Genomic DNA, 20,398 nt, shown 5'->3' with positions numbered 1-20,398 from the left:
GTCTATTGCCATGAATATAATAAGCCGAATAAAATATCAAATGTGAGTCATACAAAAGAATTTGTGGTATCAGAAATGTATGCGCATCGATAAACGTTCTTTTTAACTGTAAATATTGTGCATGTTTGTGAAAGTGTAAATTGAACATATTTACGGCCATAACCTGTCAAAGATGCGAAATATCATCAATATCAAATGTTTTGCGGCCTCTGTCGGCAATAGTCCGCGACTTGTCCAAACTACGACTTTTTTTAAGCAAATTAATTAATCGCAAATTGATTTTGCTATGGATTAGCATGGAAGATCAAGACATTATTTTAGTGTAAACTCGCCATTAAAATTAATCAACAGCTGAATTAGTGCTGTTACTGTAGTCCGTCGTTTTTAATCGTCCGGATGGAAACAAGCACTGTGTCGCTGAAAAGCCCGCGTTGCTTGTGTTTACAAATTTTCATATCGTCATTCTTGGAGTTTATTTTAGAAGTAAATCTATTGTATTTTGTATTTCAAATGGAAACGGTGCCTTGCCTCCGCGTGTCTCGTTGCCGTGCTCAGCAACTCAGGTAATCTACTGAAAAAGAATGGCTTGAAGCTAAACTGGTAGAGGTTAGCATGGTTAGCGAAAGACGTGTACAATCAATTTGCCCAGACTGATTTACACGTTTTTTTTTCTTTTTGGCTTGTCATAACGTTAACATCATTTCATGTCTATTAATATACAGGCAACAGCTCCAACCCCTAGATTTCCTAGATCGAAGTTTATGTATAGTGAACGAGCCTGCTGGGACTGTCCTTCTGCCCATTTTACCTTCATCTTTACCACGACTGGATGTGACGTTTCTAAAAGAAGTGGCAACGGTTTGGTGCGAGGTAATGAACACTTCATTTAATGAAACTAAATTCACTTAAACTGCCTCCCTAAGGTGAACTTGCATCGTCCACAGCCTTCTCTGCTGTCCAAGAAAGAGAGAGGCCAGAGGAGAGGTGACGAGCTCGAGAATTTCCTCCAGGAGTTGGTGGAAGCTCATGGAGAAAGTTGGACGAAGGAGTTGAGGGAGGATCTGCCCCGCAGCTTCCAGCGGCATGGAGATTTAGTCCTGCTGGGGCACAACTGTTTCTCCCTGCCTCTATGGAAGAAAATGGGTAACGTTGCCAAATTCCTGCTTGTTTATTGTCTTAAGTAAGTCCACCAATCGGATTATAGACGTTTTCCTTCCGTTTATTTTAGATCAACGGCTGTGGCGCGCGGTAGCCAAAGGCCTGGGAGCCAAACGACTGGCGAAGATGAGTCGAATATCCAGCGACGGCTTCCGATCTCCTCGAGTGACCGTGCTGCTGGGAGAGCGGAGCTGGGTCAAACATGTGGACAATGGCATTACGTGAGTGCGCTTCCCACTCACTGAGGACCCACTCTTTTACCCCTGTTGTTCACCACTGGGAGTTATATATACTCAGCAGCCCGAACATTGGGCACAACTGCGTCATACCTGGATAATAGTATCCAATATAAGTGCTGCTTTTGAGTTCAAAGCCCATCAACCTTTGCATTACAACTATTGGAAATCATATTGAAGATGTTTTTGTTAATATTCCAATTGAATACAATGTAGAAAATGGATTTTATGGAAAATAAACATTTTTGTCAATGTAGTTATACTTTAGGAACCACCTGTATGAGGGTTGCACTGTGTACAGGTACTAAAAAAAGTACCGCAATACCATGTTCCTACATCTTTTTAGTACCGGTATTTTTGGTTTGACCGATAAGCAAGCAATACTCCAAATAAGAGGCGAAACGTGCTTGCTTCAAGCTGTTGATTTGTCACTCCCAGTTGACGTTTACTGTAAAACTGACACATACAACAAAGAGAATTAAATAACAATAGCAGGGCTAGTAAAAACTGGAGCACTAACTGTTAGCAGGTACCCGTATTAAATACACAATGAGCAAGTGAAAAACCGCTGGCGACTTAAAATATGTCTACGGACCTTATTGATCTATATCTCTTACAACGATCCTCACACCCACTTAATGACTGTCTGTTGTATTGCAGGTACGAGTTTGATGTCACCAAATGCATGTTTTCTGCTGGAAATATTACAGAGAAGCTGCGAGTTGCTGCATTCGACTGCCGGGGCGAGACAGTGGTTGATTTATATGCAGGTAAGGACCATGTTTTCCCATTAAAGTTCCCGTTAAACACCAAGTCACGGTTGACATCCTTACTGACTTTTCTGTTTTTGCTCAGACTAGCTTTTATTGCATCCAGCCTACCACTGTTAAATGGCAACAAAACAGCAATATGTCATCGAATTGACTTGTTTGTTTTGTGCCGTCAGGTATAGGATACTTCACACTTCCATATTTGGTCCACGCGAATGCGGCACATGTCCACGCCTGCGAGTGGAACCCACATGCGGTCGAGGCTCTGCGTAAAAACCTACCGGCCAACGGAGTACAGGGCCGCTGCACAGTTCACCCAGGGGACAATCGACAAGTAATGTATTTTATATGTGCTTTTCAGCTTCAATATACTGTACCTGTACACTAGACAGACACAGCATTAGGTACACCATAAGTAATGTACTGTAATTTGAATTGGACTTTTGGATTTTCACCTTATCATACTGAGATGTCAATGTTTTTGTCACCGTATTTAGCCTATGGGGGACAGAATGATAAAAACCGTAGTATTATGCAGAAACTACAAGCACAATGATAAAAAGCCTCTCTGAATCTGTCAGAACCGAGATTTATTCACCTAAAGGCATCATTTGAAACAGATCATGCATTTTATTTTGATAGACTATGTACTGTGTGTATCTTAATGTTATGGCAAGTGGGGATAAGCACTTTGTACCTGTACTTGGTTGGCCTGATAGAAAGTATTAAAGGTATGTAACGCAACAATAGTATTCTCATACATTTCACCTTAGTCTAGACTGGAAATTCCTTTTTACATCTAGTACACAAGTAAGTAAATCAACCCAAGAACATTTAAATGTTGTTATTTTACGAGATGCTATTATTATGAGGGCATCAGAATGGTGCAACGCTATATTGTCCACAGGAGTGAATACACACACAGTCATACCTTAGGTTCTACCAGGTATTCAAATCAACAAGAAATTGAAGAAACGAGGGTGGTGAAATAATTTCTCCCATGTAACATATTTATAACATCGTATTTTTAGCCATTGTCTAAATCGCTGGCAGCAAAAGTGAGTACGCCCTGTAGTGAAAATATCAAAAGTTCACAATTTACCACAAACTTACAAATTATTATCTATTTGATTTTTTTGGTTGTTTTTCTTTTTTTTCTCAGGTCCAGCTGTGCAACGTTGCAGACCGGGTGAACCTGGGTCTCATACCGAGCTCTGAGGACAGCTGGCCAGTCGCCTGCCGCCTGCTGAAGAAAACGACTGGCGGTGTTTTACACATACATCACAATGTCACGTCACCGAACACCGCTGCCTCCCAAGAAAGGGATGACGTGGACTACAGCGTATCTGGGAAGAGAGCCGACAGAGAGGCGTGGCGGGCCTGGGCTGATGATGCCACGAACCGCATCGCGTGTCTCTTGAAAGAACTCACCGCTACCGTGTGGCGAACCAACATCCAACACATTGAGCATGTGAAGTCATATGCGCCTCGTGTACATCATGTTGTGCTGGACTTGGAGTGCAGACCGGCCTGAATGGAGATAAAAAATGGGGGGGACTATTCCTTCGATTCAGTGTCATTCAAGAGACGGACGGTTAAGAGTTTTACTTGAGCTGACTTTATTATCGAACAGCACTAGAAAATGGCAAATTCACTGGGGCACCATATAGTGGATAGGGAGTGATTCTGATCACAGCCTCAGTGTTTCTTCGCTCTAATTCCCCAAATCTACATGTGGGTATTCAAAAATACAACACGCTTGTTGTTGTTTTTTTTCTTTCCTATTTTTATGTATTGGGGTGGACAGGTTAGCCTGTGTGCCTCACAGTTCTGAAGTTCAGGGTTTAAATCTCAGCTCCAGCCTTCATTCACTCATGAGCGAAAATATTGGCGGGGGTATTTTTCTGCGAGCAAATGTATCTAAAAATAGCAAATTATGATGGTCACTCCAGTAGGGTGGTAAATCAAACCTAAAAACAGAAATAATATTGGTGAACTGAGATGACAAATGGGGAAGGTCAATCTACTGCCTAGGGTATGACCTGATTTATGCCTTATGACCTTGCAGTCGACATATTTAAACTGACACTCCTGGCAGACTTAAAACTAGTTTGTACACTCTCAACCCCATCCATCCATTTTTTGGAGCCTATACAAGCTAACTGTGAGAGGTGGGGTAATCACACTCACATTCATACAATTTAGTCTTCAACGGACCTAATGCATGTTTTTGGAATCTGGAAGGAAGCCGGAGTACCTGGAGAAATCCCACACAAACGCAGAGGTAACATGCAAACGTCACACAGGAAAGCCCGAGTCGGGAGCTGAACCCAAAACTTCAGCAATCTGAGGCAGACGTGTTAACCACAAGATCGCCGTGCTGCCTCCCGCAATTTATTAGCAGTAAATGCGATGGTCGTAGAAAAGTGAGCAACATTTACATACATTTTAAAGGGGGGGAACGATCATTCTGTCCATCCTACATGGGTCAATTTTGATGCAGTCCTCAACTTCATCGTCATAAATCAAAGTGAAATGTGATAGTTGGCAAAGGTACTCACACTCTGTGCTTTATCTCAATAGAGTTACAGATCTGCAAAGGTCGATAAGTTGTCAATGTTCAAGTTTGACAAAGCCCAGCTGTCTTCCTTCAAATGTAGGAAATAAAAGTGAAGTCACAAAAAATATAGTAAAATATAGATACCTGAAAAATCCACTTAAGTACAAACTACAAATAATTATTTAAAGGCAACTTTCAAGCCACTCAAGGTCACCGTACAAACACGATTTTTTTTTTTTTAAGTTTGCAATAACAATAACAGCATAAACCAATTAAAATGGCAAATGTTAAAGTGAGTAGGCAGTTCGGAATAGTGGAAAGTTTTTTTATTTATTTTTATTTTTTTTTACACTGTACATGAATAAGCTATGTAATTGCTTATCTCCTCAGTGTTGCACTGTGAAATGTCATTGACTGAAATGAACTTACAAAGTACACTCAGGTACTTGTAATTATGTATTATGCAGAGATTCTCAAAAATGTGGTGTGTGTGTACTGTTAACAGTACATGTGGTTCCTCTAGTGCTACGTGCTAAAGAAACGCTGCCAACGTACAATTCAGTTGTATTTAACTTTTAAGCACAATACTTTTGCATTTAATAACACCTGTTTGTTTTGAAACTCTAATTTCAATACAAGTTTTATTTTTTTTATATGCAGTACATTTTAAATGAATTTAAGCGCCAACACTGCCTAATGTTACATTGGTTCGCAATTATTCATTTGATTTGTATATATATTTTAATACAAATATATAATTATTTTTTTTCTTTTTTTTGGGGGGGGGGGGGAGGGGTTTGGGGTGTAAAAAGATTGATAACCGCAGTGCTTCCTGTTGCCAGCGTCAGTGTCCAATCTTCCTGTTCGTTCACTTCCTCCGCAGCATTCTCACTCTTCAGTGGTTCTTCAGTGGAGGTGCATGTAAACCAGGGTTATTATGGACCAACTCTCGTCGGAGGAGCCGAGAGAACTGTAAAAACTAGTCCCAGGTAGTGTTTTTTTATTTTCCATTTTCCTTCGAGGGGGTGAACAATTCGTTTTTTGCAAAACGTGATGACGTTAGGATTGACTTTTCAGCAACAGGTGTATGTAATTAGACGAGTGAAACCAGTTCTCGCGTTTTGTAAACTTTCCGCAAACACGTCGTGTTTGCATATAAATGTCCGTCGAATGACTAAATGGTGAGAAATAACTTGAATTTCGCTTTAATTTGAGTGAACCGACTATGTCGGAGTTATGTGTTGGCATCTTAGCGATGTGTTTTTTTGGTTTTTTTTTTTTTTTTTTTTTCTTTTTAAATATATAAACTCGTTTGACTTATCGGCCAAGCCAAAAAGAAATCTCGCTTTCTTACTCCGACCTGTCTATTAAGTGTAACATGTTTAACAACGATGTTGTAACTTTTCAGGATTAAAATGACTTTGCTGAGTTTCTGGGACATTTTGGATGGGGCTCAACTGCGCATGCGCTGTTTCCGTCTTACTTTGCTGAGTTTCTGGGACATTTTGGATGGGGCTCAACTGCGCATGCGCTGTTTCCGTCTTTCCTTTCTCGGTTAACAAATTGCCTTGCAGGTATTTTTTTCTTCTCTCTACCTGATGTTCACTTTGCCATTCTCTAGGCCTTCAAACAACTTTACACATGCCTTGTAAAAGTAGCTCATTTGTAGGCAATTCAAATGGGGCATACTATTTCAGACTGCAAACTTGATGTTTGTTTTAAGTAGCTGCAGAACTCTGTACCTTTAGAGGGTGGGAACCCAGACTGGAAGCCAAGTTGATGTTATTTTTGCCTGCCCTATATTCCAAACAACCTTTCATCGGGGCATCCTGGTTTACTTCCTTTTTAATTGTTTGTCATCTTAAGTAAAGCAAGTTAAGAATGTTCTACAGTTGCATTCTGAATCCTGGTCATGACACTCCCATGAGTTGTTGTGGTTTTGGTTATCTGAAGTATTTATGTGTGAATACTTTTAAAGCAGTAATAATTGTCATTAGTCAAATGATTTCAAAACACTCCACTAAAGGACTTATTTATATTTTTTTCCATATGGTCCTCAGTGGCACGCTGTGTATTTGGAATCTTGGCCTGCCTTCAATGTCTGTATGTGAAGAAACTTTTCAAGTCGCTTTAAAGACACTTGTTTCATTGGAAAGGGATTGGAAAACCTTTTAAAATGATGTCAAAATTCTTGTGATATCTTCACTACTCATTAAATTAAGCTTTTTTTTTAAAATCTATATATCAGTAATTGATGTATTTTTAAAATTTTAGTAAATTAGCCTTTTGTGACCTTCCCCAGTTTGGTTGACACCATGATTATTATTATTATTATTATGGGACTGCTGGAAAGTCAGCAGTACCACTAACAGTGGCTATTATCCTCACACGGGTCGGGGGCGGGCATGCTGGAACCTATCCCAGCTATCTTCGGGCGAGAGGCGGGGTACACCCTGAACTGGTCGCCAGCCAATCACAGGGCACATATAAACATCGCATACAGATTCACACCTATGGGCAATTCAGAGTCTTGGATTAACCTAATGACCTTGGTCATTTCATTCTCAGGGTATTTCGCTATCAAGCTTTCAAAAATGCGCCTTTCGGCCTTGAAATAGTCAGCAGGCTCATTCAAAATTTCTGTGTGATTTTTCTTCTTGGCAAAGTTATTAGGCTTATCAAGCCCATTTGTTTGGAGTACATTTCTAATCCCCATATCTCCGTTCATACAAGGCATAATTTGACATTTGTTGCCTTTCCAAGATGTATTTAATGAGCCAAAAACACACGCATGTACTGGCATCTGCATACATGTAATGGAAGTGGTGCATCCCAAGTGAAATGCTACAAAATGATGAGAATAGAGTGTTTGGAACAAATTAATATAATTGTATGGAACAAATATTATAATTGAGGTTGTGAATGGAGGTCAGTGCTTCTGATGGTTCGGCCAGCAAAGGCGGGCTTGCCAGATCTAATCATCCACCACTTGGTATTTTCAGTCATAAGTCGGGGAAAATTACGTACCAATGCCACATCATTTCAGTAAAGGACCTATTTGTTTTTGTCCCTATAATGCCCTGTAATCATTGTTTGGTTTCCCCCCATCAGGCTGACTGGATGCAACTCACTTGGATTTGGTTAAGCCACCAACAACAGCCATGCCTTCGCCAACTGACAATATCGCCCTGGAGTTCCTCTCCGACACCGAGCGGGATTTGATCCTGGAGGTGCTGCGGCGGGACGAGGAACTTAGGCAGGCCGAGGAGCAGCGCGTTCGGTAAGGAGTTTGCTTCTTCCTCTTTTCTACGCTGTCCAGTACCAGCTCAATTTAGGGCCGTCTATTTTCATTTGTATGCATTTGTATAATGAGTTAAGTAATGTCATCTAAATACTACACTCATTCAAACATATTATGATTATCCATCGCAAGTTTTACCTAAATGGTTTGTTATAGTTTGTGCTCGGAAACCTGGCTGGGATACTAGAAATGGTACCTGGTAGGATGCCATTTTGATAATGGGAAAGGGTCAATGGCACGTTACGTACCTTACCAAAAAAAAGGGAAATATAAGTGAAAAAGGGACCGTCGTTTTGGTATTTTTACAGGGTGTTCCACAAAATTGAATGACATTTCTTAATCTAATACCATAGTTAAATTTTACACATCATTGGAGTGTGAATTGACTATGTTGAATGGTAAATTTAAGTTGGCGTTTGCTTTACTGGCATTTTGTGTTTCACTATGCTCAAGCACAGTCAAACAATGTGCAGATCGGGATGTGGCACAAAACGATTGCAAGATGAAGGCGCTGTGCATATTGAACATTTGTGAAGTTTTTGGAAATTGGTCATAAAAGCTGCCTATACCTGTTTGAATACAGTATGTTGGTGGAAATTTAATAAATATAGTTTTACAACTTGAAGCCTATTTCATTTTGTTTGCCTAGGACATGTAGTTACTCAGATATTCATATTCGAAATCGTTTTTTTTTTTTTTTTTAAACACCCTTTCTGTCATTTTGAATATTTTTGTGTTTGAGGGAGGGGAACATTGTTCCAATGTGTTTTTCTAAAAAAAATACTGTGGTGGCCGCAACATACAGTACGTAAATTAAAAAATTAATAAGAGATGTACTGTATATTTTGGAGCATCCTAGTCAATGTTATCCCAACGTATCTGCCTTATTTATTGTACAGTCTGAACTTTGATACTAGCACACACAAACGGAGAAGCCGGACTGCCTTTTTCTGTGGCCATTTTCAACATACTGTTCTCCTTTTGTTGTTTCTTTTCAGCCTGATTGCGTGTCATTTGCCCTGTTGTGTCGCAGGAGGCTGAAGGCAGAGTTGCTGGAAATTAAGAGGAAAGGGGCCAAACGTGGCAGCGGGAGATACAGTCAGCGCAGTTGCGGCCGATGCCAGGGCTCTCTGAGTTTGCTGGCGTTCACCTCCAAACAATGTCCGCACTGCCACCACCTCGTGTGCAGCAATTGCAGAGCCAGCCTCCACGATGGATTCTGGCTGTGCGTTGTCTGCATCAAAGAGTCGTAAGGGAATTTTCTTAGTTACTCCCATTTCACATATTTAAGACTAACCGCTTAGTTGGCAGCATTAAAAGTTGGCAGGAGATCTGTTAAACAGATGATCCATTAACAAACATACAATTACAATTCCTTATAGGGACCTAAGAAAGAGTACAGGTGACTGGTTCTACAATCTGAGGGTTAACCGATTCACCACCACGCCTGGCCACGAACTCGTGAGAAGCAGCCTCAGACAGAGGCCTGTGTGTGAGTACATGAAGAGGAAGCGGGTTCTGATTATTTGATAAGAAATGTAAACGGCACGCCAAGCATGGCATGCCAAAAGTGACTGGAACAGTCTAGTCAAAATGTAAATGAGGAAATAGTTTGGTGTGTGATTCAGTGACTTACTGACTGTTTTTTTTAAGTGAAAAAATACGTGGCAATGGGAGACGTTCTACTTAACAATTCGGAGTCGAGCCGAGGTCCACCCGTTCCCATCCCCAGGCAGAAGGGCAACGCCACCAGCAAACGGTGCAGCACCATTTCCCACTCGACATACTGGACACTACTCGCAAAATGTTCGAGATATGGGGCTTTCAGGTGAAATTTCAGGTTGAACTTCAAATGCACTATAATCTTTACTAGGTGAATTAAATTTGACCTTCTCTAAACTGTTGAATGTACAATACAGACTGACCTTTTTTCAGGATTCCCACTTGGTCCTGTTGGAATACCACAGGATGGGTGTAAATTTCACTATTTACGTGATTGGGCAAGAGCCTTAGCGAAAGTCACCGCGAGCGGGAACTATGACAACAAAATCTTTTTTTTTTTTTTTTTTTTTTTTAATCCAAAATACCTCCAGATAATGGAGGCTGACTTATTTTTTATTTTTTTTTGCCACTAAATCCGTCAAATCCCATTCGCTTCCAGTCGCATTATAAATTTCCGGCTGTGTTGGACGTACGTCCGTGTGTGACTGTGCGTCTTCCTCATTGCGCCTGCCCTTGGATGATTGTCATTGGCTGGCTTCAGCTGTAATTCCACGCACAACATGAAATGAGGTTTTGTGATTGGCTGACCTTAGCATTACATTTAAGAGTGATCTAAGCTGTACATGCTGTTACGACCGGGTGAAATCTTGCTATGCACTGAAAAACTAAATAAACATTGCCATTGTAAGTAATCCATCACATTTCATATTTTAGCTTTGATTCAATGAAAATGGAAATAAAAACCTGTTGAACACAGGTTTTTATTTCAACAATGTTTGAATGTTGGAACAAAAACATTACCAGTGTTAGCCAAAAACGTTGGCTCGTGCTACCTTAGCTTATGTTAGTTTCGAAGCACGGCAACGAGGTTCAGTGCTATTACACGTTCCCACTCTCGTGCAACCCTTCACACAAGGCACAGGCTCCTGAACAAATGTCAGCCTCTAATGCGCATGTCCAACTATTCAGTGTTTCACAAATTTATGCGCAACTTGCTGTTCTCTCTGTTGCAACCAGCTGATGACACTCTGACACTCCAAGCTCAGTGGCCACTTTTCTCTGACGGCATCCTGTTCGAAGCAGATTGAAATGTATTGGTCCATTCATGGATCAGACGCTTGTTGTGAATTTTGCCAGTCAGCTGCTTGTTGGAGAACTGGAAGTTATGCAAAAATGTACAATAAGATTGCACAGTTGGATATTTGCATTCAAAAGTTTCAATGTAGTCAAATTTAACCTGCAAAAGTTGGTGCATTTTGGCTTCATCCTGAAATTTTACCCAAAACCCAAATGTCTCTAACTTTTTGAGTAGTGTATCATAACTGTTGCAATTTCAAAAGATTATTAAAAAAAGATTTTCCCACAGTCCGTCCAGTGAGAACGGCGGCGCAGTGACTTCGATGGCGTCTTCTGAAACGAAAGGGGATGGATTTGTCTATCACGGTCCTCCCAGTGAATACTCTGGGTCTGTTGCTTCAACGGCGTCTTTCGAATTGAAAGGGATTGATGGCCTGTTAAAGCCGTCGCAAAGCGACACCGAGTCGGCAGAAATCGCCAGCCTCACGAGCAGTAAAACAAGCACAGAGTCTAGGCGCACGACCCCTGACCTGCCCAGGTAAACTCAATACTGTTCCTTAATTATTTTTATTTTTTTTATTATATATAATTAGCTCTTAACTAGAACTATACATTGGGTACGGAAAGTATTCAGAACCCGTTAAATCTTTCACTCTGTTATATTGCAGCCATTTGCAAAAATCATTTAAGTTAATTTTTTTCCTCATTAATGTATACACAGCAACCCATATTGACAGGAAAAAAAACTGAATTGTTGAAATTTTTGCAGATTTACTAAAAAGGAAAAACTGAAATATCACACAACCATAAGTATTCAGACCCTTTGCTGTGACACTCATATATTTAACTCAGGTGCTGTCCATTTCTTCTGATCATCCTTGATGGTTCTACACCTTCATTGGAGTCCAGCTGTGTTTGATTATACTGATTGGACTTGATTAGGAAAGCCACACCTGTTTGTCTATACAAGACCTTGCAGCTCACAGAGCATGTCTGAGCCAAATGAGAATCATGAGGTCAAAGGAACTGCCTGAAGACAGAATTGTGGCAAGGCACAGATCTAGCCAAGGTTAAAAAAAAATCTGCTGCAGTTAAGGTTCCTAAGAGCACAGTGGCCTCCATAATCCTTAAATGGAAGACATTTGGGACGACCAGAACCCTTCCGAGAGCTGGTCGTCCGGCCAAACTGAGCAATCGGGGGAGAAGAGCCTTGGTGAGAGAGGTCAAGAAGAACCCAAAGATCACTGTGGCTGAGCTCCAGAGATGCAGTCGGGAGATGGGTGAAAGTTCTAGAAAGTCAACAATCAATGCAGCCCTCCACCAGTTGGGGCTTTATGGCAGAGTGTCCCGACGGAAGCCTCTCCTCAGTGCAATACGCATGAAAGCCTGCATGGAGTTTGCTAAAAAAAAAAAAACACCTGAAGGACTCCCACATGGTGAGGAATAAGATTCTCTGGTCTGATGAGACCAAGATAGAAATTGTTGGCCTTAATTCTAAGCGGCATGTGTGGAGAAAGCCAGGCACTGCTCATTACCTGTCCAATACAGTCCCAAGAGTGAAGCATGGTGGTGGCAGAATCATGCTTGGGGGTGTTTTTCAGCTGTTGGGACAGGGAGACTGGTTGCAATCGAAGGAAAGTTGAATGTGGCCAAGTACAGCGATATCCTGGACGAAAACCGTCTCCAGAGTGCTCAGGACCTCAGACTGGTCCAATGGTTCACCTTCCAACAAGACAATGACCCTAAGCACACAGCTAAAATAACGGAGTGGCTTCAGAACAACTCTGTGACTGTTCTTGAGTGGCCCAGCCAGAGCCCTGACTTAAACCCAATTGAGCATCTCTGGAGATACCTGAAAATGGCTGTCCACCAACGTTTACCATCCAACCTGACATAACTGGAGAGGATCTGCAAAGAGGAATTGCAGAGGATCCCCAAATCCAGGTGTGAAACAAAAAGACTCTTGGCTGTATTGGCTCAAAAGGGTGCTTCTACTAAATACTGAGCAAAGGGTCCAAATACTTATGGGTGTGTGCTATTTCAGTTTTTCTTTTTTAATAAATCTACATTTCAACAATTCCGTTTTTTCCCCTGTCAATATGGGGAGCTGTGTGTACAATAATGATGGGGAAAAAATGAACTTAAATGATTTTATTTAGCAAATGGCTGCAATATAACAAGTGAAAAATCTAAGGGGGTCTAAATACTTTCCGTACCCGCTGTATGTCATGTATACTGTATTTGGATGAATTTCATACTCTTATGGATTTATGTCATCCAGAAGAGCGATTCTTCCACCTCACAACAGCCAGTCCAATGTGACCCTCTTACCAGATGCTGTCATCATTCATAGCTATAGCTCGGAAGCTAACACTGTAAGTGCGGTGTCATGTTTATTATTTCTCTCTCAGCTTTATCGCTCTACTCCTCTTTGACCTTGATTAGCCGTTTACAGTGGGAGGAAAAAGTAGGTCAATTTCTTACATTTCTGCATAAATTGGTCATAAAATGTGGTCTGATCTTCATCTACTTTAAATCATGAGACGAAACACTGTGCTTAAACTAACATCATATTTGCACTGAAAATAACGTAAACATTCACAGTACAGGGAGGAAAAAGTAAGTGAACCTGTAGGCTACGGATTCCCCATGAGCTAATAAGTCAGGCGTGAGCCAACCGGAGTCAATAAATGAGATTGGAGGTGTGGCTTAAAAATTGCTCTGGCCACTAGAAAACACACCAGTTTAGAATTGTCTCTTGTCCAGAAGCATTGCCTGATGTGTACCACGCCTTGCTCAAAAGAGCTCTCTGAAGATCTACGATTATGAATCGACTTGTATAAAGCTGCAAAGGCTTACAAAATGCCTCTCAAGGTCTTGATGTTCATCATTCCATGGTTAGCAAAATTGTCTATAAATGGAGAAAGTTCAGCGCTGCTTCTATTCCAAGGAGTGGGCGTCCTGTAAAGATGACTGCGACTGCACAGCGCAGAATGATTACTGAGGTAAAAAAAAAAACACTAGAGTGTCTGCTGAAGACTTACAGAAATCACCGGCATATGCCAACATCTCTGTTGACAAAGCTACTCTCAGTAAAACATCAAACAAGAATGAGATTCATTGGCGAACACCAAGGTGGAAGCAGCTGGGGTCTTAAAGAAAAAACACATTCCTGCATGTTTGAAGTTTGCTAAAGAGCACTTGAATGTTCCACAGCACTACTGGCAAAATATTCTGTGGACACATGAAACCAAAGTTGAATTTATTTTGGGGGGGAGGATCATGCAACGTCACGTGTGGAGGAAAAATGGCACAGCACACCAACATCAAAATCTTATCCCAACTGTGAAGCATGGTGGAGGGAGCATCATGGTCTGGGCGTGCTTTGCACACTCAGGACCTGGACAGCTTGCTTTCCTCAATGGAAAAATGAATTCAGTTTATCAAGATGTATTACAGAAGACCCCGAGATGCTGTGGCATGACCTTGAGAGCTATTTACGCCAGACATCCCAGGAATCTTGCTGAAGAGGAATGGTTCAAAATCCATGCTGATCGTTACATACGTCTGGTCTGCCACTACAGGAAACGTTTGGTTGAGGTTATGGCTGCCAAAGGGTCAAGGGTCAACCAGTTATTAAATCCAAGGGTTCACTTAGTTTTTCCCTCCCTCTCCTGTGAATGTTTACGTTATGTTCTATAAAACTACGAAAACATAATTGCTTGTGTGGTATCAGTTTAAGCAGACTGTTTATTCTTGTGATCTAGATCAGACTACTGTACATTTTAAAACCAATTCATGCAGAAATGTAAGAAATGCCATAATATACTTATATCACATATGTGCTCCCACTGTATGTCCTTACAGGGCCCAGAAAGACAGCAGGCCGTTCCAAGCCCAGAGTATGATGTTGACAAATTCTTCAAAAAGAGCATCAAACATGTTCAGGATCCTCCTGGTAAGCCTCTTGTTGTTTTTCCGACACTGGAAAGAGAATTTGGGTGCGACTCGTGTTCATTCCAGACGGTGTCAACTACGGGCTGGGTGTTTGCGATCAACCTGAAGTCCCAGTGGATGGGAGGAGCCAATTTGTGCAAGGGTTGGACACACAAGTGAGTAGAATGATAATGTATTGCATTACTGTACAAGGATTCAGTTTGCTTTTTTAAAATTGTATTCTTCTCTACAATTTAAAACCTGTTATTCGATCACCTGGGAACTGTCTGTAACGCCTTCATCAAAATACCTCAAGAATTGTATTGCGTTATGTGCCCTATTTCTTGTCTAGCTGAAATGACACCGTCTTTCGGGGGCTGCTCTTACTCATGTGAGAGCGCAATTGTATACCACAGCCCATATTCTGCTCGGCCAATCCATGACAAGCCAAGAATGGGGGTGGGGTGGAGGTGGAGGTGCAAGCTCCTACAAGGAAAACGAGCGTTTTCCTGAAGGAGGCGGGACTACTATATCTACTCCTCTTTGACAATGATTAAGCCATTCCGAACAGAGTTTGTAGTTGAGAAACTCTTCAAGAAGAGTGTCAAGCATGTTGAAAATCATCCTGTTCAGCCATATATTTTTCCTGATGTTGTTTTCCTACAACATTGCGAGGATTTGGTTGTAACTCATGTTCACGACAGAATGTGTCAAATATGGGCAGGGTATTTATGATCAACCTGACCCGCATGAGGTCCCAGTGGATGCCAAGAGCCAATTTGTACAAGTTTTGGAACACACAAGTATATTAATGTACTTCATTCTTAGTTTTAGAGTGTTTTCTGTCATAAATTGACCGCTAGAAATTTTAAATCCTCAATTTTTAACTGAAGGGAACGTCTTGGGTGTCACATTTAATGAAATCTTTCCCACTGCGTGGATACCTATTCTAAAGCAGCTCAACTTGCTATTGGCGCATTTCCATTGGTAAAAGCAGGTACTATGTGGTGCTGTTTCTCATACTTGGCCAGTGGGACTTTTGGGCGCGCTGAGCTGATATCATATGGATGAGCTAAAAAGTGTCCACTTTGCTTCTGTGGTCCATTTTCTTGCTTTCGCAGTCTCCTCTTGACTAAATGTATCCCTTGAGAAAGAAATGCAGGAAACCGTCGTCTTATTCAGGCCGAGGTGTTCAGCGTGGTATGTTTTTTTTTTTTGAAGAAGAAAATCTGCTGCTCCCAAAGTGAGTCAAGCACAGCGCAGCTGTACAGTGGAAAAGCCAGATTTCCACGACGTTGTGTTGTCACAATAGAGCTGGCAATGATGTTTGGCTCTCACTCTGGTCATAAGGCGCTAACACTTATGGTGCTGTCAAGTAGTCATGGTTCTCTGTCTGCCTCAGATTTCTCCATCTACACATTTTTTTATCGTGAATAGCCGTTTGTCCTCAGGTCCCAGAAATAAAGCAAGCCATTCCAAGCCCAGAGTTTGACATAGACGATTATGTCAATTATGGGCTGGATGTATATAATCACGCTCACACTTATGAGAGCCTGGAGGACATCAAGAGCCAAGTTGTCCAAGATTTGGACATGCAAGTAAGTAAGACCCATTTTTAGGGGCTGGCTCTTTATGTAAGTGAGCCTGAGGAGTAAGCAGTTCATACACTACTCCATCTACTTCTCTTTGAACATGAATAGCCATTTGTCGTCATAGGTTCCCGATATAAAGCAGGCCATTCCAAGCCCAGAGTTTGACGTAGACGAACTCTTCAAGAAGAGCGTCAAACACATTGAGAATCCTCCTGGTTAGTCTTTTATTTGTCCTGCTGTTGTTTTCCCTCATGAGAAGATTTGGTGATAACTCATCATGTTCATTACAGAATATGTCAATTATGGGCTGGATGTTCATGATCACTCTCACACTTATGAGAGCCTGGTGGACATCGAGAGCCAAGTTGTCCAAGATTTGGACACGCAAGTAAGTAAGCCCTGTTTTTTTGGGGCTGGCTCTTTTGTCATGCAAGTGAGCCTGAGGAGGAAGCAGTTCATGCAATACTGCATCTACTTCTTTTTGAGCATGAATAGCCATTTGTCGTCATAGGTGCCAGATATAAAGCAGGCCATTCCAAGCTCAGAGTTTGGCGTAGACGAACTCTTCAAGAAGAGCGTCAAACACATTGAGAATCCTCCTGGTTAGTCTTTTATTTGTCGTGCTATTGTTTTCCCTCATGAGAAGATTTGGTGATAACTCATCATGTTCATTACAGAATATGTCAATTATGGGCTAGATGTATATGATCACTCTCACACATATGAGAGCCTGGTGGACATAAAGAGCCAAATTGTCCAAGATTTGGACCCGCAAGTAAGTAAGCCCTGTTTTTTGGGGCTGGCTCTTTTGTCATGAAAGTGAGCCTGAGGAGGAAGCAGTTCATACACTACTCCATGTACTTCTCTTTGAACATGACTAGCCATTTGTCGTCATAGGTGCCAGATATAAAGCAGGCCATTCCAAGCTCAGAGTTTGACGTTGACGAACTCTTCAAGAAGAGCGTCAGACACACAGAGAATCCTACTGGTTAGTTCCTTATTGTCCTGCTATTGTTTGCCCTCAACAAGCGGATTTGGTTATAACTCTTTATCTTTATTACAGAATGTGTCAATTATGGGTGGGATGTTTGTGATCAGTTTCACACACATGAGAGCCCGGTGGACATCAAGAGCCAGTTTGTCCAAGATTTGGACACGCAAGTAAGTAAGCCCCATTTTTAGAGGCTGGCTCTTTCTCGTGCAAGCGAGCGACTTTATACCCCACCCCATATAATGCTGTGCCAATAGAGAGGCTTGCTTTTTTTTTTACCATGACAAGCCCAGAATATGGGATGGGGGACCAAGGGCCCATAAAGACGACAAAAGCCTGTTAATCGAGGAGACAGCAGTTAATACATTACTCCATCGACTCTTTGAACATTAGCTGCTTGTCCTTATAGGACCCAGAAATAAAGCAAGTCCTTCCAAACCCAGACTTTGATGTTGACCAACTCTTCGAGAGGAATGTCAAGCACATTGAGAATCCTCCTGGTACGCCTTTTGTCTTACAAAAAAAAATTCCCACAATGCAGAGAGACTTTGGTTGTAACTCATGTTCATTACAGAATGTGTCAAATATGGGCCGGATGTTTGTGATCCAGCTGACTCCTATGAGGTCTCAGGGGACTTAAAGAGCCAATCTGTCCAAGTTTTGGACACCCAAGTAAGTAATTTCATGGCTGGCTTTTTCTCCAAGTGGGCGAATTATATACCCCCGCCCCATATACTCTTGGGCCTATGGCAAGTCGTTCTGTCATTACCGTGACGATCCCAGAATGTTGGGGAGAAAAAAAGCAAGTGCCCGCAAAGACTATAAAAGCATTTCCTCAAGGAGGCAGCACTTAATACTTTAGCTCATCTACTCTAGTCCTCATTGAAGGTGATTAGCAGTTTGTCCTTATAGGTCCCAGAACTAAAGCAGACCAGTCCAAACCCAGAGTTTGATGTTGAGAAACTCTTCAAGAGTGTCAAACGCATTGAGCGGGATATTTGTGGTCAACCTGGTTCACATGAGCCCCCGGTGGCTGCCAAGAGAAAATGTGTGCAAGTTTTGGACTCGCAAGTAAGTAGAACAGTACTGCACTTCAATCATGTCGATCACATTTTCTTGGATTGACTGTCTAGGGTTTATTTTATTGTTTTACTCAAGGGAAAAATCCAAGCTGACACATTGGGTGCCATATTTTCCACTGATTGGTACCTACTCTGCTCAGAGCAGCTCTACTTGCTATTGACACGTTTCCAATGGCAAAAAGCCAGATGAGCTACTATTTGAGGTGCCTGGTCAATGGGCCTTCCAAGCATTGATGAGCTTATAACATAAGGCTGATCCAAACCACTGCTTGTTCCTCAGTGTTGCATCGTTGTCACAATACAATCATTTCATGTTAAGAAATGTCAAACATAAATACAGTCTGGCTGCCCTCGGTCTGTGCTTGACGAAAATGTGAAATTTCAGGTTACACAGCAAGAAAAAACAAACATTAACAGACATTGTTCGGTCTCCACTTTGCTGCATTTGTCTATCATTTTGCTGTGTGCTCTCGACCAAAATGTCTCTGAGAAGGAAATGCAGGAAACCTTTTTTTTTCTTCGGACTGATGCATTTAATGTGGAATGTTTTTTGCAGTTTCCCTCTGCGTTACTTTTCGGCAAGTACAGCTGAGCTGAGCCAGTATTGTGTTGTGGAAAAGCCAGATTTCCCAAACGCCGTGTTCGTGTGTTGACAATGGAGCTGCCAATGATATTTGGCACACACTTTTTTTTTTTTTTTTTTTTTAAATTTATTATTAATGAGGAGCTAACACTAAGACGCTATCAAGTAGACATGCTTCCATTTTGGCCCAAGCCTTCTCCATCTACTCCTCCTTGAACATGATTAGTGCATGTCCTTGTAGGTCTCAGAAGTAAAACGGGTGAAGTGCAAGCCCAGAGTTTGACATTGACAAACGCTTCAAGAAGAGCGTCAAGCAAATTGAGGATCCTCCTGATAAGCCCCCATAGTGTCTTGATACTGTTTTCCCCATAACACAGAGAGAATTTGGTTGTAACTCGTGTTCATAACAGAACCTGGCTCCGATGATATCCCAGTGGATTTCAAGAAACTGCAAGTAGAACAGGATTGTGCTTCGTTAATAGCGTTGCGTTCATGACCGGATTGATGGAGTGACTGCTAAAAGCTTCAAATTAGAAATCAAGGGCACGTCTTAGTTGACTCCTCTTCCCAACTGCATGGGTACCTATTCTGCTCAAAGCAGCTCTTCTTGCTTTTGATGCTTTTCCGTTGGCGTACTGCAAGGTACCGTTTCTCATACCTGGTCAGCGGGGCTTCCAGGCATGCTGAGCTGATATCATTTGGGCGATCTAAACAGGTTCCACTTTGCTGCTGTCGTCCGTTTTCTTACTGCCCTCAGTCTCCTGGTGACTAAATGTCTTCTCCTTGAGAAGTAAAGTCAGGTAATCCTTGTCCTGCTCTGACCGATGCGTCCAACGCGGCATGGTTATTTTGATGTGGAAAAGCGGCTGCTCCCAAAGTGTGACAAGTATAGCTGAGCTGGTACTCGTTCAGTGCAGTGAAAATGCCAGGTTTCCCCAAAGCTGTGTTGTGTGTTGACAATAACGCCGGAAATGTTTGGCTCTCACTCGAATGTTAATCAGAAGCTAACACTGTTGCGGTGTTGTCAGGTAGACATGATTCTATTTCTGTCTCATGACTCGCCATTTGACCTCAGGTCCTGGAAATTAAGCAGGCCGTTCCAATGTTTTGACTCTTCAAGAAGAGTGTGGAAAAACATTGAGAATCCCCCTGGTTAGTTTTTTTTTTTATTGTCCTGCTATTGTTTTCCCTCAATGCAGAGATGATTTGGTTATAACACGTTCATTACAGAATGTGTCCGTTACAGGCTGGATGTTTGTGATCACTCTCTCACATATGAGAGCCTGTTGGAGATCAAGCGCCAATTTGTCCAAGATTTGGACACGCAAGTAAGCAAGTCCCATTTTTAGGGGTTGGCTCTTTCTCACGCAAGTGAGCGACTATCCCATCC

General features: G+C 41.7%; 2 protein-coding genes across 10 annotated transcripts in view; both read left to right on the top strand.

The window, feature by feature from the left end:
* The first annotated feature begins 402 nt into the window (after positions 1-402).
* On the top strand, positions 403-5,431 carry trmt12 (tRNA methyltransferase 12 homolog). Its single transcript, XM_061685922.1, has 7 exons — positions 403-563; positions 723-870; positions 945-1,143; positions 1,229-1,379; positions 2,055-2,164; positions 2,341-2,498; positions 3,327-5,431. The coding sequence occupies exons 1-7, from the start codon at positions 511-513 to the stop codon at positions 3,696-3,698; spliced, it is 1,191 nt and encodes a 396-aa protein (XP_061541906.1). The 5' UTR covers positions 403-510; the 3' UTR covers positions 3,699-5,431.
* A 110-nt stretch (positions 5,432-5,541) lies between these two features.
* sytl4 (synaptotagmin-like 4) overlaps positions 5,542-20,398 on the top strand; it is a 22,866-nt gene continuing 8,009 nt past the window's right edge. For 4 of the 9 annotated variants that reach the window (XM_061685707.1, XM_061685703.1, XM_061685702.1 and 1 more), the window contains exons 1-19: positions 5,542-5,713; positions 7,836-8,004; positions 9,059-9,274; positions 9,408-9,517; positions 9,679-9,853; positions 11,114-11,362; positions 13,106-13,199; positions 14,692-14,782; positions 14,848-14,936; positions 16,212-16,358; positions 16,477-16,567; positions 16,643-16,740; positions 16,864-16,954; positions 17,030-17,127; positions 17,250-17,340; positions 17,416-17,513; positions 17,753-17,843; positions 17,918-18,015; positions 18,256-18,414. In XM_061685707.1, coding sequence (XP_061541691.1) covers positions 7,886-8,004; positions 9,059-9,274; positions 9,408-9,517; positions 9,679-9,853; positions 11,114-11,362; positions 13,106-13,199; positions 14,692-14,782; positions 14,848-14,936; positions 16,212-16,358; positions 16,477-16,567; positions 16,643-16,740; positions 16,864-16,954; positions 17,030-17,127; positions 17,250-17,340; positions 17,416-17,513; positions 17,753-17,843; positions 17,918-18,015; positions 18,256-18,414 — 2,205 coding nt within the window. In that variant the 5' untranslated portion in view covers positions 5,542-5,713; positions 7,836-7,885. The remainder of the gene's footprint in view (positions 5,714-7,835; positions 8,005-9,058; positions 9,275-9,407; positions 9,518-9,678; positions 9,854-11,113; positions 11,363-13,105; positions 13,200-14,691; positions 14,783-14,847; positions 14,937-16,211; positions 16,359-16,476; positions 16,568-16,642; positions 16,741-16,863; positions 16,955-17,029; positions 17,128-17,249; positions 17,341-17,415; positions 17,514-17,752; positions 17,844-17,917; positions 18,016-18,255; positions 18,415-20,398) is intronic. The other 5 variants (XM_061685704.1, XM_061685705.1, XM_061685706.1 and 2 more) reach the window with 5 other exon arrangements.

The sequence above is a fragment of the Phycodurus eques genome, chromosome 9 (genome assembly GCF_024500275.1).
Source record: "Phycodurus eques isolate BA_2022a chromosome 9, UOR_Pequ_1.1, whole genome shotgun sequence".
NCBI classification, from domain to species: Eukaryota; Metazoa; Chordata; class Actinopteri; order Syngnathiformes; family Syngnathidae; genus Phycodurus; species Phycodurus eques.
Note: the sequence above shows the minus strand (reverse complement) of the source record. Positions and strands in the feature narration are given on the sequence as shown.